This window comes from Papio anubis, chromosome 16 (genome assembly GCF_008728515.1).
Source record: "Papio anubis isolate 15944 chromosome 16, Panubis1.0, whole genome shotgun sequence".
Taxonomy (NCBI): Eukaryota; Metazoa; Chordata; class Mammalia; order Primates; family Cercopithecidae; genus Papio; species Papio anubis.
The window spans coordinates 28263952-28279412 of record NC_044991.1 but is presented as its reverse complement, the minus strand read 5'-3'; the positions used below and the strand labels follow the sequence as shown (position 1 = coordinate 28279412).

Here is a 15461-nt window from a genome sequence, read left to right as displayed (position 1 = left end):
TCCAAGCACACCGTGAACCTCCCCCCACCCAGAGCACTCTTCCTCCTGCCTTTCCTTGAACCACCAATAATTTGGTGACTACGTCCTCAAAATGCATATCTTTATATTTTACCACAGATATAATTACTTACGGACTATATATAATCTTGCTTTGCATGTTTTAAAACTATGTAAGTGGATCTCCCTGCATGTATCCCTCTGCTACTTCCAAAACCTTAAAAAACCTAAGCAACATTAGAGATTTATAGAAATTTTGAGATGAATCCATGTCGCGCCCCTGGCTGTATTTCATTCATTTCCATCACTGCACACTGTTCCGGTGTTTGAATGTATCACGATACACTCGCCCATCCCAGGCTGGCAGGCTTGTTGATTGTACTCCTGTACTGCAGAAGGACTGTGCCATGGCTGTTCCTGCCCAGGGCTTCCTGGTACCCTGGAAAGAGAGTCCCCTGGGGCCTCTGCCAGGGAGGGCATCACTGAACCAGGGAGAATGTGTGTTTGCCTTCAGCTTTGCTGGATATCGCAACTGCTTCCAGCCCAGCCTCTGGCCTCCAGAGAGCCCGGGGCATATCCCAGCCTGATAGATGTGCTATGGTGTTTCACTGTGATGTGGCTTTACTGTCCCTGTCCTGGTGAGAGGAAACATCTTCCCTCTGCCTGACACCTCCTCAGATTCCCCTCCTGCGCAGTGCCTCTGGAGAGAGTCTGTTCATTCTGTCGCTGAGTTGTTTTTCCATTTCTTATTGATCTGAAGGAGTGTGTAATTTATCCTGGATTCCAACCCTTTGTCGGTTACCTACATTGCAAATATCATTTCCCAGGCTGTTTTCTTGGCTTCTCACTGTGCCTTTGTTGATTCACTGCTGCAGCAGTTCTTCTTTCTTTTCTTTTTTCTTTTCTTTTCTTTCTTTTCTTTTTCTTTTCTTTCTTTTTCTGAGACAGAGTCTCGCTCTGTCACCCAGGTTGGAAGGCAGTGGTGTGTCTCAGCTCACTGCAACCTCCACCTCCCAGGTTCAAGTGATTCTCGTGCCTCAGTCTCCCGAGTAGCTGGGAGTACAGGTATGCGCCACCATGCCCAACTAATTCTTGTATTTTTAGTAGAGATGGGGTTTCTATATGTTGGCCAGGCTGGTCTTGAACTCCTGACCTCATGATCCGCCTGCCTCGGCCTCCCAAAGTGCTGGGATTACAGGCGTGAGCCACCGCGCCCGGCCCTAGCAGTTTTTCATTTGAATAATGTAGTCAATTTCATCAATTTTTTTCCTCTGGCTTTTTTTTTTTTTTTTTTTGGGTGCCGTGTAAGAGAATCTTTCTTTCTTTACCCTGACTCACTAAGATATTCTGCCGTATTTTCTTCTAAAATGTAGGAGTTTGCTTTCCCCCATCTCCTCCCCTTGGCTTTTTCTGTAGTCCACAAACACCGGGTGCACCATTAGGAGGTAGGGGCTGTGGGGTCAAGGTGGCTCACGCCTGTAATCCCAGCACTTTGGGAGAGGCTGAGGCGGTGGATCACGCAGGTCAGAGATCAAGACCATCCTACAACACGGTGAAACCCCATCTCTACTAAAAATACAAAAAAAAAAAAAAAAAAAGGCCAGGCATGGTGACTCATGCCTCTATAGTCCCAGCTACTTGGGAGGCTGAGGCGGGAAAATGGAGTGAAGCGGAGCTTGCAGTGAGTCGAGATCACGCCACCTCACTCGAGCCTGGGAAACAGAGCGAAACTCTTGTCTCAAAAAAAATAAAAAAAGGGTAGGGAGCTGTGGTGCTGACAAGCTCACAAACAAAAACCTCACTGGGGGTCAGGGTGGGGAGCCTCGGCCCTTCATCACAGGGTTTGCTGGGTGCTGCTCGTGATCTGTGAAGGGCCCAGAAGGGAAGCCTGGGACACTGGCTATGCAGGGGACAGTTGGACAATGAGCAGAGGGAGGAAGGGAAGGGGGCAATATAGCGGGTGCCCAGGAGATCCGTTCTGGGGTACACTGAATGCTGTGGCCTCTGGATTAGCCAGTATGACTGTGCCCCTTGTGGTGTCCTTCATGGGCCTCCGGGTGGGGGCCTGGGGGATGGCGAGGGCATCTATTTCAGTGGCTCTCTTCTTGCCAGCATGTGGCCTTGGGCAGTAGCATCACCTATGGGAGCGTGGGTGTCATCTGTGTGGCTAAGCTGGGACACTCTCTGAGCAGGGCTTAGCTGGCTCCCAGTGGATGCTGGTGCCCATTGGTATGGTTTCCTATCAGTGGCCACACTGGAAGGTCGTTTTCACCATGGCACCCTCTGCATCTGGCAGGGCACCTGGCATATGGGTAGCGCTCAAGAAATATTGGTTGTTTAGTAGGTTTTATGTCATATCTTAAAGGATCACTTGTTGGTTGTCTTCTTGCTACGGTTCACTTACCTGCTTGCTCATTCATTCATTCATTTGACAGTATGTGTTGGGCCCCTGCTCTGTTCTGGCCACTGTGCCTCCGTCTCTTCCCCTGAGTCATGGGTGTCTGTGGGAGAATGGTTTCAGAGTCTTTGCTCTGGCCAGGTCTGACTTGCATGATTTCCCAGAGTAACCAGGAGGGGGCACCCCAGGACTGAGGATCGTCCCAGGTGGGCCCTGGCCCTGCAGGGGCCCTGGGTCCACGGTGCCACGCTCAGCCACAGGTAGCGGTGGCTCCGCATTTCTCTAAGTTCCTTCCAGGCTGGTTTCTCATGCCCCGTGGTGGTGCCGTGTCAGGAGAGGAGAAACTAGGATTGTAGAGGCAGATGCCACACACAGGCTGCCAGCCCAGGCTCCCTGCCAGCTGGGCCCTGAGTGACGCACAGCGTCCGCTTCTGCTCCGTAGCCTGTCTAACCCCATGAGAAAACAGGTTTCATTTTGTGGGAGAGAGAGTTCTGTGGCTGAAATTGACAATTCTTCTCTAACCAGATTTGGGGTGCAGTTGAACAGCTCAGGGCCCCCGGAAGTATCCCTCTACCATCCCACCGGTTCTGAATGGGCACACCTGTGAGTCTGTTTTGGCCCTGCCTCCAGTCACCCTCTCCTTGTGCCAGGCTCTGAGACCCCAGCCCAGCTTTAGCAGCAGCATGATGGGGCCTGTTTGACCCTGACTCCACATGTGTGCAGCCTGGGGGTGGAGACAGATGACCCTCCCAGCCCAGGGGAGAGCACCAGCCTGGGAGGAGGAGGGAGGCAGCAAGGATGCACCTGGGCCCTGCCTGTGGAAATTGGCTCCTTGACCTCGGAAAGGAGCAGAACTGGGCTTGGGAGTGGGAGGGTGCCGCAGGGGAAATGTCTGGATGCAGTTTAATCCAAGTCATTTGGGAGTGCAGGGGACATCCCTAGAGTCATAGCATCTAGGCTAGGGAGAAATCTGGGGTCTACAGCCGTATCACCCAGAATGCACGCAAATCTCATCTGAACCCCAGTATGTGGGCTGCTGGAGAAGCAAAGTAGGTGCTCCTGCTGCAGTGAGCAGTGCACCTCATCCCAGGCTAGTGGCCTTGGGCGGGCCACCACTGCACCGTCCCTCCTCAGCAGCCACCTGTGGACACACAGCATCCTTTGATGGGCCCAGAGCAGCCCCCTCCTCTTCCTGCCCTTGATGCCACAGGGTGAGGGGTGGAGGCCAGCTGCCCTAGAGGAGCAGGCCCTTTTCTGTCTTGCCTGCCCTCAGGGCAGGGTGCACCAGGACCCCAGGCACATCCTTGGCCTGACAGTCTTTGGTGGGTAGTTGTACCCGATTCCTAGACTTAGCAGGAATGATGGTCACCAATAGGGACACTCTGGCCTCTTGGTTCCCGGACTGCCAGGCCTCCCCCTCTCGTCGGGCTCATCTGGGTGAGGTGAGTGTCCATGGCAAAGTCTAGCCTCAGTGTTGCCCCAAGTCTTCATGGTGCAGTGCAGCCCTTCCTGGCACTGTCCCCTGAGCCAGATGGACCCATTTGTTCTGGATCGCTGATGTTGGAAGTAGGGTGCCAGGGCCTATGGCCGCTGTGGGGATCTGGGGAATGTGGACAGAGTAAAGCCCCTCAGGTCCTGGCCTGGGGGGGTCACTTGTCACACACTGTGTGATACTGATAAGTCATCGCCTCTCAGGGTCTCTGCTTCCACTTCTGTAGAATGGAATCAAGCATCTTGGCCTCCCATGAGTGTGCCCCCGCAGTGAGCCGTCACGGAGGAGAGCTGGGATTATCGTGACCACTGTTGTTGACCCATTGCAAACCAGGTGACCACATGGGCTATAGGTGAGGATGGCAATATCCCACAGGAAGCCACATGATGGTGGGTCCTGGAAAAGGAGTCTGGGGCTGCATGAAGTAGGACAAGGCGGGGTTAGTCACCTGCAGAGGGCAGGGCCGATCCAGCCGTCCCCAGAGCCTCCCCTTCAGGCACCCTGCCACCTGCTGTAGCCTCCTCTCACCAGCTCCCTTGGTGCGTCCTGGTGCTTACCTCCCCTGGGCTAAGACTCCTGGACCCTCCCAGCTCAGCATGTGCCGTCTCTGTGGGGCATTGTTTGGAGGAACGAGGTGGATCAGAGGTGCCGGCCTTGAGCTGCTCAATGGAGTTTCCAACACCCCTTCCCACTCGACCCTGGAGCCCTGGCAGATGGAATGTGGGGAAGGAGGAGACTTCCAAGAAGCCGCGCAGGTGACTTTGAGCTGAGAGGATGGGGAAGGACATGTCAGGCAAAGGGATCATTGGGAGCAAGAGCGGAACAAGGCAGGTTCAGGAGGAGAACCAGTGCAGGTGAACTGCAGGGGAGGACAGAGCCAGAGAGGCCGACCGCGCCCGAGGTTTCTCTGCAGCCTATGGGGGAACTGGAGACTCCTGACGAGGTTCTGGGAACCAGGAGAAACCACGCTCCAGGGAAGGCCTCCTCTGATCTTTGCACACATTAGGAAGCGAGGCTCAATCCCTTTCTCCCGTTAGCCATGTATTTTTAGATTAAAGATGCTCACAGTGAAATTGCTGCTCTTTTCACAGTTGGCATTAAAAGCACAAAATAAGTCTCAACGATTTTAAGTCACACGTTATTTCTTCAGAAACAAAAGCCCCTTTGGGTTCTGGCTGTTTGGTGACGTAGGAAGGTGTGAAGGGAGTCCCTGCGTGGGCTTAGGAGTGGGGATGGGGCGGTGACAGTGCCAAGGCTGCGTGTGTATCTGCGTACGTGTGCATGTGCTTGTGTGTGTGCATGTGTGTGTGTGCCTGCCAACCCCCCACTTTGCTTGAGGTCCTGCTTTGAGGAGGCTGCAGGGTGGTTCTGTGCTGCTCCCTGTAGGTTTCTGTCCTGTGCAGGTGCCGATCCAGGCGAGGACCCCGGCAGCAGGAAAGATCAGCTCCAGGGGGAGCAGGACAGCTCCCTGGCCTGGTGAATCCTGGCTTGACTGCTCCCTGGCCTCAGGCACCTTTCCTCGTCTGTAAAATGGGCACCTCTGGCAACCTGCCGAGGTGGGGTGTTACATAAAATCATTAGTAAGGAGCTCGACTCCGTGTCTGGTTCGCAGCAGACCCTTGGTGAATGCATTCCGTTGACTTCTGATCAGCACTTTTCCACTATAACTAGATACCTCTAACCACACAAGCCAGTCAGCAAGCACTGCATGCTCAGGGACCCCTCCTCCCCACAACCCTACAAGGTTTGCCCTACACTACTGGGGGCACAAGCACCCTCCAGGCCCTCAGGGCACCTCTTGCATTCTGCAGGATGACTCTGACCTTGGCCAAGGTGTCCACATGGTGGGAGGGGTCTAGGGTATGGCATAGCCTGGGTCAGTGGTGGGTGGGGTCTTGGGGGCAGCGGGAGGGGCAGGAGTCATCATCACCCACAAACCTCCACACCAGGACTGCATGGACCTGGCAGGTTTCCCCTCTTTGCAGTTTCTTTCCTCTCGTGATGTTTATTCTTGATGATGTTCATTGCAAAATGACTCTACCTAAATGTATGGAGGTATAGGGGTGGGGTTTGGAATATGGGACCTCAGAATAGAGGTGTCCCCGGCTGCCCTCCCAGATGGCACCAAGTCCAGCCACAGGTCAGCCACACACATAGCACACCAGGACAATGCTGGGCTCCATTCAGGGTATTTTATTTTCTTAAAGTAGACAACCTTTGACTTTCATCCAATCACCGGCTTCTCTTTCCCCCGTACATCTCTTCACGTCCTTGCCTGTGATTCTGTGCACTGACCTCAGACACAAAGCTACTGCACGGAGAGAGGGAGGGAGACCCAGCAAGGGTTCCGGTGGTGCCTCTCCTCTCCATGGCGCAGTTTGTATTTACACACGGCCCTTGGCGAAGGTCCTTTCCACATGGTTGCCCACAGGCCCTGGGACAGGAAGGCCCAGATCAGGGTCCCAGCAGGGCCTCCCTCAGGCCACAATGCTGGCTGTGCCTTCACAGGGGTCAGAGCATTCCCAGCCAGTCTCAGGCGCAGGGCATGCCAGGACCAGGAGTGCCACCTCTTTCTCCCCTTCCTTCACTCAGCAAAGCCACAAATAATTTACTCTTTAAATACCAAGACACTTAGCTATTGTTCATTTGCTCCCAGGTGAAAGAACCTTCTTTAAATACGTCGCGTTTATTTTCTTAAATAAAAACAAAGCAGAAAACTGCACCATTAACAAGAGGACACTGCAGAGGCTTATGTACAACACGTGTCCCGCGAGGCTGGCGCAGGACTGCCACTCACTCCAAAATTTCTTTGGAGCAGAGAGACAGAATCGTCCAGATAACAACTTTTACACTCAGCAAGCCAGACACAAAAAAGACCACCTGAAAAAAAAATATGTTTTGAAAATCTGCATTTAAAAAAGAATACTCAACCGCATTTGAAATTTTTTTCTGCGAAACACCACGAGATTTGGCCAAAAAAAAAAAAAAAAAAAAAAAAGAATGTCAGAGAAGGAAAACTAGGTTTTGATTTATAAAACATCAGACTAGTAGAAGAAAAGCTGGAATCCCAGCTGGCCTAGTTTGAAATAAATCGTGCCACTCGTTTTGTTGTGTTGGTTTTTGCTGCATATTTTGAAGCTGTTTAAAAAGAGCTGTGAGTGGCTAGAGGTCTGGTTAGTGCTGTCACCTGGCTCCTAAGGTCCCGGGTCCAGAATGAAAGTGGTGCTGAGCAGCTGTGTGCAGGCCAGCAGGGAAGGTGCACAGACCCTGCATTGGTCCTCCCTCTTGGTCAGTGGCAAGGTCCCTAGGCCAGAGCTTGGGCAGTGAGCTGGCCCTCCTCCAGGTGACAGGGGCGCAGCTGGCCTACCTGGCCTCAGCCCTGCTGCCTATCCCCAACAATCCAATGCAGACCCCCAAGTGGAGTGGGGCCAACTCAGGAAGGCAAAGTGAAGGGGCAGGATGGGCTCGTAGTGACCTTGTGACAGCTTCTCAAGTCTTCAAGAGACCTCGACATTTTAGAGGATTTTGCCATCTCCAGATGTGTGTGTGTGCATGTGTATGTGTCTATCTACCTAGCAATCTATCCATATATATTTATGTTTGCAGAAATGTGGGACCAAGGAGGCAGAGGCCAAGGGGCGGGGGACATTCTTTAGGCCCCCTGTTTTTTGCCCCTGGGTTGGGCCTCTCTAGCACGCGTTGGGGCATGACACCCCATAGGTTTCACTATAGGCAGGCGGGCCCAGGCCTGGCTCCTCAGCAAAGGCCAATGTACTTGAGATTGTTCTGTATGATGACGTCTGTCACCGCGTCAAAGACAAACTGGATGTTACTGGTGTCGGTGGCGCAGGTGAAGTGGGAGTAGATCTCCTTGGTCTCCTTGTTGCGGTTCAGGTCTTCAAACTGCCGCTGGATGTAGACGGCGGCCTCCTCGTACGTGTTCTGGCCCTTGTACTCGGGGAAGCAGATGGTGAGCGGGATGCGGCGGATCTTCTCTGCCAGCAGGTCCTTCTTGTTCAGGAAGAGGATGAGTGAGGTGTTGATGAACCAGTTGTTGTTGCAGATAGAATCAAAGAGGCGCAAGCTCTCTGCCATCCGACTCTGGGGAAAGGAAATTACTGGCATTAATCAGGCCCACAGCAGGCAGAAACAGACCTTAGGCCCACAACCCTGGCAGAGGAAGCCCTTGCCAGGGTCTCCAGCCCAAGGCTGGTCCCTGCAATGGCACCTCCTTCTGCTGGGGAGGCTCAGGTTAAATGTCTTCACCCATCTCCCACTGAAATAGCCGGCACCACCCTCCTTGCCTGTGGCAAGTGCTTGGAAGATGTTCTCTTGCCCCTTTTGGGTCTCTCCTCTGGGTGCCAGTGACCTCAACATATACCTTTGGGGCTACAGGTGTGCCAAGCACAGCTTGCTAAACCCCTGGGCACTTCCAGGTCCGAGGACCCCCCAGTCTTCCCACTGCCCATCCACAGGCTGCCCCACACCTGCACAAGGCAGGCCATCTTCTACAGGAGCCCCCATCACGTCACAGCTCCCTTAATGCAGGCGTTGGCAGCCTTGTGCCCCATCTGGGTTGTGGCCCAGTCCTTCAAAACTCTGATCTTTCCGTGTGATACCATCGGACACTAGGAAGTCTGTGAGGGAGCAGCCTTCACGTCCATAACCAAAGTCTCCAGGTCTTGAGAGCTGGGAAGTAAACACCATCCAGGGGCCAGGCTCCTCCCCTACCCTCCAGCTGCGGGCACTCCCACCAGCTGCTGTGGGGCATCTGGCACTGCCTCTCTGCCCAGGCAAGACCCTGGCATCCTGGACAGAGCTCTCAATACGCGCAGGAGTGTGGTGGCCCAGGAAGTGGCAGCGACCACAATGGAGCGTGGTGCCTGGCGGCTCCTAAATTCTCTTCTGAGAAACTTCCATGTGTTACAGTCAGGGGTCTGGGATTTTAAGAAGCATGATGCTCTTGTCTGACTCCCCAGTTCACCACTTCCCTGCAAAATGAATACATTCTAACTTCTAGAAGGAGTAACTACCTGGAATTGCTGCTGGCAAAAGCTACCCCTGCTTCTAAGATAAACTCAATGAGCAAAGCATCCAACATCTGGAACCAGTCTGGCTTAGATCTGACGCTTTGGATTTAAGAACTTTTCTGGCTGGGTGCCGTGGCTCACACCTGTAATCCCAGCACTTTGGGAGGCCGAAGCGGGTGGATCATGAAGTCAGGAGTTCAAGATCAGCCTGGCCAACATAGTGAAACCCCATCTCTACTAAAAATACAAAAAAAAAAAAAAAAAAGCTGGGTGTGGTGGCAGGCACCTGTAGTCCCAGCTCCTTGGCAGGCTGAGGCAGGAGAATCACTTGAACCCGGGAGGTGGAGGTTGCAGTGAGCCAAGATCGCCCCACTGTACTCCAGTGACACAGCAAGACTCCAAAAAAAAAAAAAAAAAAAAAAAAAGGAGCTTTTCTGACTAGACTACATCACCAGTGACCATGGTCATGCAAGTGGTAACTGCAGCTGGTGGTGATGACTCAGGCACAAAGCAACAGCATCACCAATGACTGCAGTGACAATGACGCTGGTAACCACAGCTGGACGTGAGCTGCCAGCCTGTTCTCACATGTTCCCACTCCTGTTTTATATATGAAGAAACTGAGGCTCAGAGAGGCAGGATATGTGCTCCAAGCCCCACAACCAGGTGCTCGGGCTTGCTGCTCCTGCAGGCTGGACCCAAAGGAGGCTGCCTGAGGGCAGGGGTGCCCAGGAGGATGCTGCACAGAAACCCTGCTCTCCAGGGCCCCTGGGTTCTCTGAGGAACAGCTCTGGCAGCATCTGTGCAGAGAGAGGAAGGATACCCAGAGGTACCTGTCATTACCCTGGAACCCTGCACTCCACCTGGAACACTGTTTTTTCAAACCAATCTTGCTCTTTCTTTAGAATGAGCTTAGGGATAACAGGAGTACTGAAGAGTGAGCAGCCTCAGGTCTGGGGATGGGGGGTGCTGGCCTTTCTGCAGAGACAAGCAACACACAAGATCTCATCCCCAGCAGCGCAGAGGAGCCACCACCTCCGCAGTGAACCTGGCTGCACGTTCCCAAATGTGAGATAAGTGGTGGTCTAGGAATGTCACATTCTGCTGAAGGAGTAATTAGCTCTAATGGATTCCTGGAAGCCACATCATAGAGGACTGTGGTAACGGGGCTGTCATTTCTCATAGAAATGATGCTGTAATTGGGGGCTACGCTTCTGACCCCAAATTTTGCATCAGTTAAATAACAGATATGACCATTAGCACTTCTTATTAATTTACTGAGCAAACACTTGCTGAACACGCCCTGAGTCCACATCAGCTCTCATGCCAGGTGATGGAGCTTGAGGTGGGAGTCCTGGGGCTGCAGGAATACAGCCAGGCAGGGATGGCAGGGTCCTTTTGGGGTAGGGGACTTCCTCCAGGGTTGGGAAGGATATGATCTGGCCACCAGCAGGGTATGGACCTTGGTGGGGAGTTCAAGGGTGAGTGGACAAGCACAGAGTTGGGGCTAGGCCTGGGTCTGCCTCTGTGAGCCCTGATGGGTCACTTGGGGATGACAGTTGAGATGGTTTTAATACCCAGCTTAGCCCAGCACCTCCTGGGCAGGCAGTGGAATTTAGGGAAGAGGAGGAGCAGGAGGGCCACCTCACTGACGTGGAAACAGTGCACGTGTACTGGCCATCTGAAGCCTCAGATCTAAACCAGACTGGTCCTCTGCAGGGCACCTGTGTGTGAGAACTCAGCTGGCAGCAGTGGGGGGCGGGCCATAGACCACGTGGACCCCCTCTCTCCAAGGCCAACCCAGCCACTCTTCTTGCCCAACACCATGAAACACTCCTGACTGTGGCCCACATGAGTCCTGGAGTGAGTCAAGCTATCCCAGTGCACCAGGAGCCCCTTCCATGCTGTCTAAACTGCTTCCCTACTGATGCCTCTCAGTGGACCTTGGGGACCCTGGACACCTCTTTGAGCCTCCCGTTCCTGACTTAGAGGTCATGGAAACTCAGGTACTTATCTCACAAGGCAGCTGGAGGTGGGCACGGTGCCTCACAGTACACTCTCATGAGGATTCCGCCACTGCGACAGCCTCATCAGGACAGACACACATCTCCTGAGTGTGGGCCCTTCCCTCAGCTCAGGCTCCTGCTCATGCCCAGGGCTCCCCTTGCTTTGCAGGCATTTCAGGCTCAGGCTTCCTGGTTTCCTCTGTTCCTTGAGACAAACCATGGGAACCATACTGACTAATATTTAGTGGGCACCCAGGAGATGATGGACCTCAAATAATAACAAAATTTCTGTGTAGTCAATTGGTTCCCTCGTCTCGTTTCTTGACTGGGCCCTGTCTGGCAGGAGTCAGGAAAGCCTGCAGGAGGCACCAACCACATGCCTCACTTCCGGGCTCAGACAGGAAGCTTCAGAGCGTGGGAAGCACCTGAGCTTGCCGCCTCACTCCGTCCCAGCGTCCCTGACGCAGGCTGAGCCTTCGCTGCACATGGGCTCCACCCTACTAGGAGGTGGGTGGGTGCCCATCCTGGAATCTTTATAGAACAGGAAGGCTATAGAGGTCAGAAGGCCCAGCGTGGGACAGTGTGGTGCTAGCAGTGTGGTGCTGATGGACCAGCAAGTGAGGCAGGAGCTGCATCCTGCGTTTGTCCCTAGACCAAACGCCTGCAGCTCTTAAGAGATGGGGGACAAGACACAGGGGTAGGCTGAAGAACTACAGACGGTTACAAAGTCAGGACTCTGACCCACTGAAGTTGATGAGAGGAAGCCAAACCCAGAGAAGAGCCTCATATTTGGGTATGAAAGATTGACTGCAGAGCAGGCAGTGGGGAAACGTGGTGCAAGGCCAGGAGCCCAGTCTTGTCCTCTGACCTAGTGCCCAGCCTGGCCCCTGGTGCTTGCCTGGTGACCTTGGGCGCCTGTGTCACAACGGTGCCTGCACTCTTGCACCCTAGAGTGCAGACAGGGGGGCAAAGCGGCATCCTGACACTCAAATCACAATCACTGAAAACAGAGCTGTCTGTTTGAGGCTGTAGCTCTGGAAACTGTGACTTGAGCATGCATATAGGAGTGATGAAGCCCCAGCATGCCTTCTGCTGGCCTCCAGGGCCTGGCCTCGCAGCCCTCTGACCTGTCCGTGCTCTGCTCACCCTGTAAAACATGACTGGCTGTGCCTCCTGCACCCATCTGGCCTTTGTGGGCTCCCCTGGATCCTCCTGCCCTGGATGGATGTGGCTCCGTTCTCCTTCCTGGCCTCTCCTGGCCTGTGTGGGGTTTTGGCCTCCACATTGTCCTGGTACAGCCCACCTGTGGCTCCTGGGCCACTGGGGCAAAGCTGGATGCAGCTTTGGAGTCACGTGACCCTGCCCCACCGTAGTGCATCACCTCCTTGTCCTGCAGTGACTTCCCCCATCAGCCTGACAAACCCTGGATTCAGAGGAGCTGCCTCTGCCAACTATGACCCCATGGCCAGGGGGAGGGCTCCCCACTTCACACATGGGGCCCAAGGCCTCAACAGGGGCTGACTCGCCAGGGTGCAGCTGAGAGCCTGGCATTTTCCAACTGCCACAGCGTCCTCTTCTGGCAAGAAGTCCTCCTTACCTTCACTTCTGTGGCTGCCAAGGCAGCCGTGGGGGGAGGTGGGGGAGGGAGGTGGAAACACTCCCACCATTCACTGCTGTGATGCCAGCCCAGGGCTCCAGTGCCCATCCCGCTCTCTCCAGGGCCTGCTTACCAGCAAGATGGCACCTTCTAGGAGGCTGGGGTTTGTCTGCACATTTATTTACATGAATAACACAGAGCAGACCATTCCCATGAGAAGCTTGTGCAACAGTGGGAATCTCACTGCTTGGTATCGGGGAATGGTGAGGTGATTTGTAACAAGGCGTGTCAGCCACCAGGCAGCTGGATGCAGTCCCTGGGGTGGTGTGGAAGTCATTTCCTGGCCATTTGTGAGAAGAGAGCTCCTCCTCAGACAGGTCCAATTAGACTTACCATTGTGGAAGGGACTCTGCCCCAGGTGGTGGTTTTCTCACCACAGCAGGGGACCTGACAGCCCATCCCTAAGGGGCTTCCAGCTTGCTGGCCTGCCGGTCTGGGGTATTTACCCTGAACATGGCTGCCAGGCTGCTGGTCAGACCAGGTCCAGCACCTGGAAGTACATTCCCAGGCCAGTGGCCAGGGCAAGGTAGGGAGCGGAAAGGAGCCTGCGCCTGGTTAATTGGGAGGGCGAGGTCCCTCACTCTTGATTCTCCACCAAGATTCTCCTGGTGACACAAAGGGGCAGGTGTCCCTGGCCATGAACATGGGGTCTGGAGTTTACTCACTGCCAGTGCGTGCTGCACCTTGGACAAGTCATTTCTTTTCTCTGGACCTCAGTTTCCTCATCTGTACAATGCTGGGACTGTTGTGAGAAGGTACAAAGGTGCTGACACAGGAAGAACCCAGAGCTGCTGGGCCTTGCCCTGTGGCTACCATGCCACACCCACTGTGCTTCGCCTTGGCACTGGGACGTCCTCTCACCTGCGAGGTCTCATTGGAAGACCCGCCTCCCTCTGTCCCAGCATGAGGCAGCTGAGGGAAGGCTACCCAAATGCAGGGCCAGCTCAGTGGGATAGAGCAGGAGAGGTCTTGACTTTGCAGATGGGGGTTCAGCCAGCAACGCCTCTTTGCGGGCCACAGGGCCCAGGTCAGCCTGGCTCTTTGGGGGGCTCCTGTGGCCTCTTAGCCTGGCGATGCAATGGCCGACGCGATGAATGCTGGATGCATTTCCATCCCACCTGCAGCCACCTGGACCTTACTTAAAACATACCATGTCGGCACCTCTGGCCCGGCCCCTCTCTCATTCCCCATCAGGCCAGTCTCCTTGCAGTCGGTCCCTCTGTTTGTGGGGCACAGAACAGCCCCAAGTACCAGGCTGAGCTCTTCCAGTTACCAACGTTCCTGGGTAACAGGTCTGGCCCTCGGTGCTGGGTCATGGGAGGGCTGCCTTTGGCTTCCTGCATCCCAGCCGGACAGGACCTGACATGCATACTGGAGTCTGGCTCCTGCACTTTGGAGCTGAGGCGCACAGGCCCCCCAGCAGGTGCGCGCATATTCCAGCATCAGCCTCCTGCTGGTCTGAAAGCTCATGGGCCTACGGTGGGAGGGAACAGAGGCATCCTCCAGGCTTCCTCGTCTCAGCCAGGGCCCTGTCTCCCTCCCAGGTGCGGCATATTTGCATTTTAAGAGGCCTTTGGGCTGGGGGCCTGTTTTTGGAGCTAGCATCCCTTTATAGAGCCTAAACACCTCCCCACACCCCACCCCTTCCCCATCAGGCACTCATGGCTTTCCAGCTAATGACATCCCAGGCAGCTGTGTGGGACAAGCGTCTGGGCTGGGGGTGGGGAGGTGAGAGGCTCATCCAGGGCCTCACACGTTCTGACCTCTCATCCATTACACCCTGCCTTGGCAGACATCCACAGTCCTGAGTACCGCAGCCCACCCTGTGCTGTGGTTGCAGCTCCCTGAGGAGGATCCCAGAGTGGGGCGTCCTTCCTGTCCCTGCCACCACAGGTGTCCTGCTAAGACCAAGGCCCTGCATGTGGTAGCTCAGTGACCACCTGGGGACCAGGGACTGGGCAAGGTGGGAGGGACACTGGCCTGCTCTGAAGCGCTCCTCCTCCTGCACTCCAAATGTCCTCAGGTGCCCTGCCACAGACCCGTAGCCATGTCGTACCCTCACTGTGCTTCTGGACCCCTCAGCCGGACAGGCCAGCCCTTCATGACCCAGGTGGTCTTTATCCCTCTGCACCTCCAGCCCCACCTCCAAGTTACTCCTGGTTCCCACAACTCACTGAACCCCTCACCTGGCAGCCTGTCGCCCTGTGCCCCTCAGTGAGGAGACAGGGGTCATGGCAGCTCCACAAAGCAAGGCTTACCCAGGCAAACGCACACACAGACGCGGTCCCGGGCACATGGTGAGCACATGACAGAGGCGGGCGCATGTCTGACTGTTTTTCTTATTTGCTGTGGGATCCCAGAGGCCTTGGCGCCCCATCTGGCACATGTGCGGCACCTTCCAGGTGTGCTTGGCCTGGCCCAGGCCCTCAGCCAACCGCACTGACTTGTCATCTTCACACCGGGCCCAGGGGGCAGGGGATCAGGGTGATGATGACCACCACCCTCCCCCTGCATAGACGAAGGAATGAATAACTCTGCTGTGAAAACTTGAACAGAATTTCCTGAAGTGAGCAATCACATACTGTGCTTCAAGTACACTGAGGTTTAGAAAAGAAACTGAAAAAGACCCAGTCAAAATGGCTGAAACATGAGCCCTGGCCCCCAACCTCAGGTGGGGCCCCTCCATTTTCGGGGGTGGCCAGCAGTGCTCAGGGCCTCATGCCTGCTTCATGTACCTTCTGCCTTAGAGGTCACCGAGGTGCGGGAGGCCACCCTGCAGGGTCACCCCACCTTCCTGTTCTAGGAAGGGGTATGTTCTGGGCCTCCTCCTTGCTCCTCTCTGGGCAACCCGAGACCCCCTCCAGGAGGCCAGACGCACTC

At 54.8% G+C, this 15461-nt stretch overlaps 2 protein-coding genes across 3 annotated transcripts in view; one reads left to right on the top strand and one right to left on the bottom strand.

The window, feature by feature from the left end:
* Positions 1 to 15461, top strand: part of RSPH14 (radial spoke head 14 homolog) — an 83287-nt gene that overhangs the window by 11121 nt on the left and 56705 nt on the right. The window lies entirely within an intron of this gene.
* The window catches only part of GNAZ (G protein subunit alpha z), a 53902-nt gene continuing 44505 nt past the window's right edge, over positions 6065 to 15461 (bottom strand). The window contains exon 3 of one of the 2 annotated variants that reach the window (XM_003905310.5): positions 6065 to 7989. In XM_003905310.5, coding sequence (XP_003905359.1) covers positions 7645 to 7989 — 345 coding nt within the window. In that variant the 3' untranslated portion in view covers positions 6065 to 7644. The remainder of the gene's footprint in view (positions 7990 to 15461) is intronic. The other variant, XM_009216906.4, reaches the window with a different exon arrangement.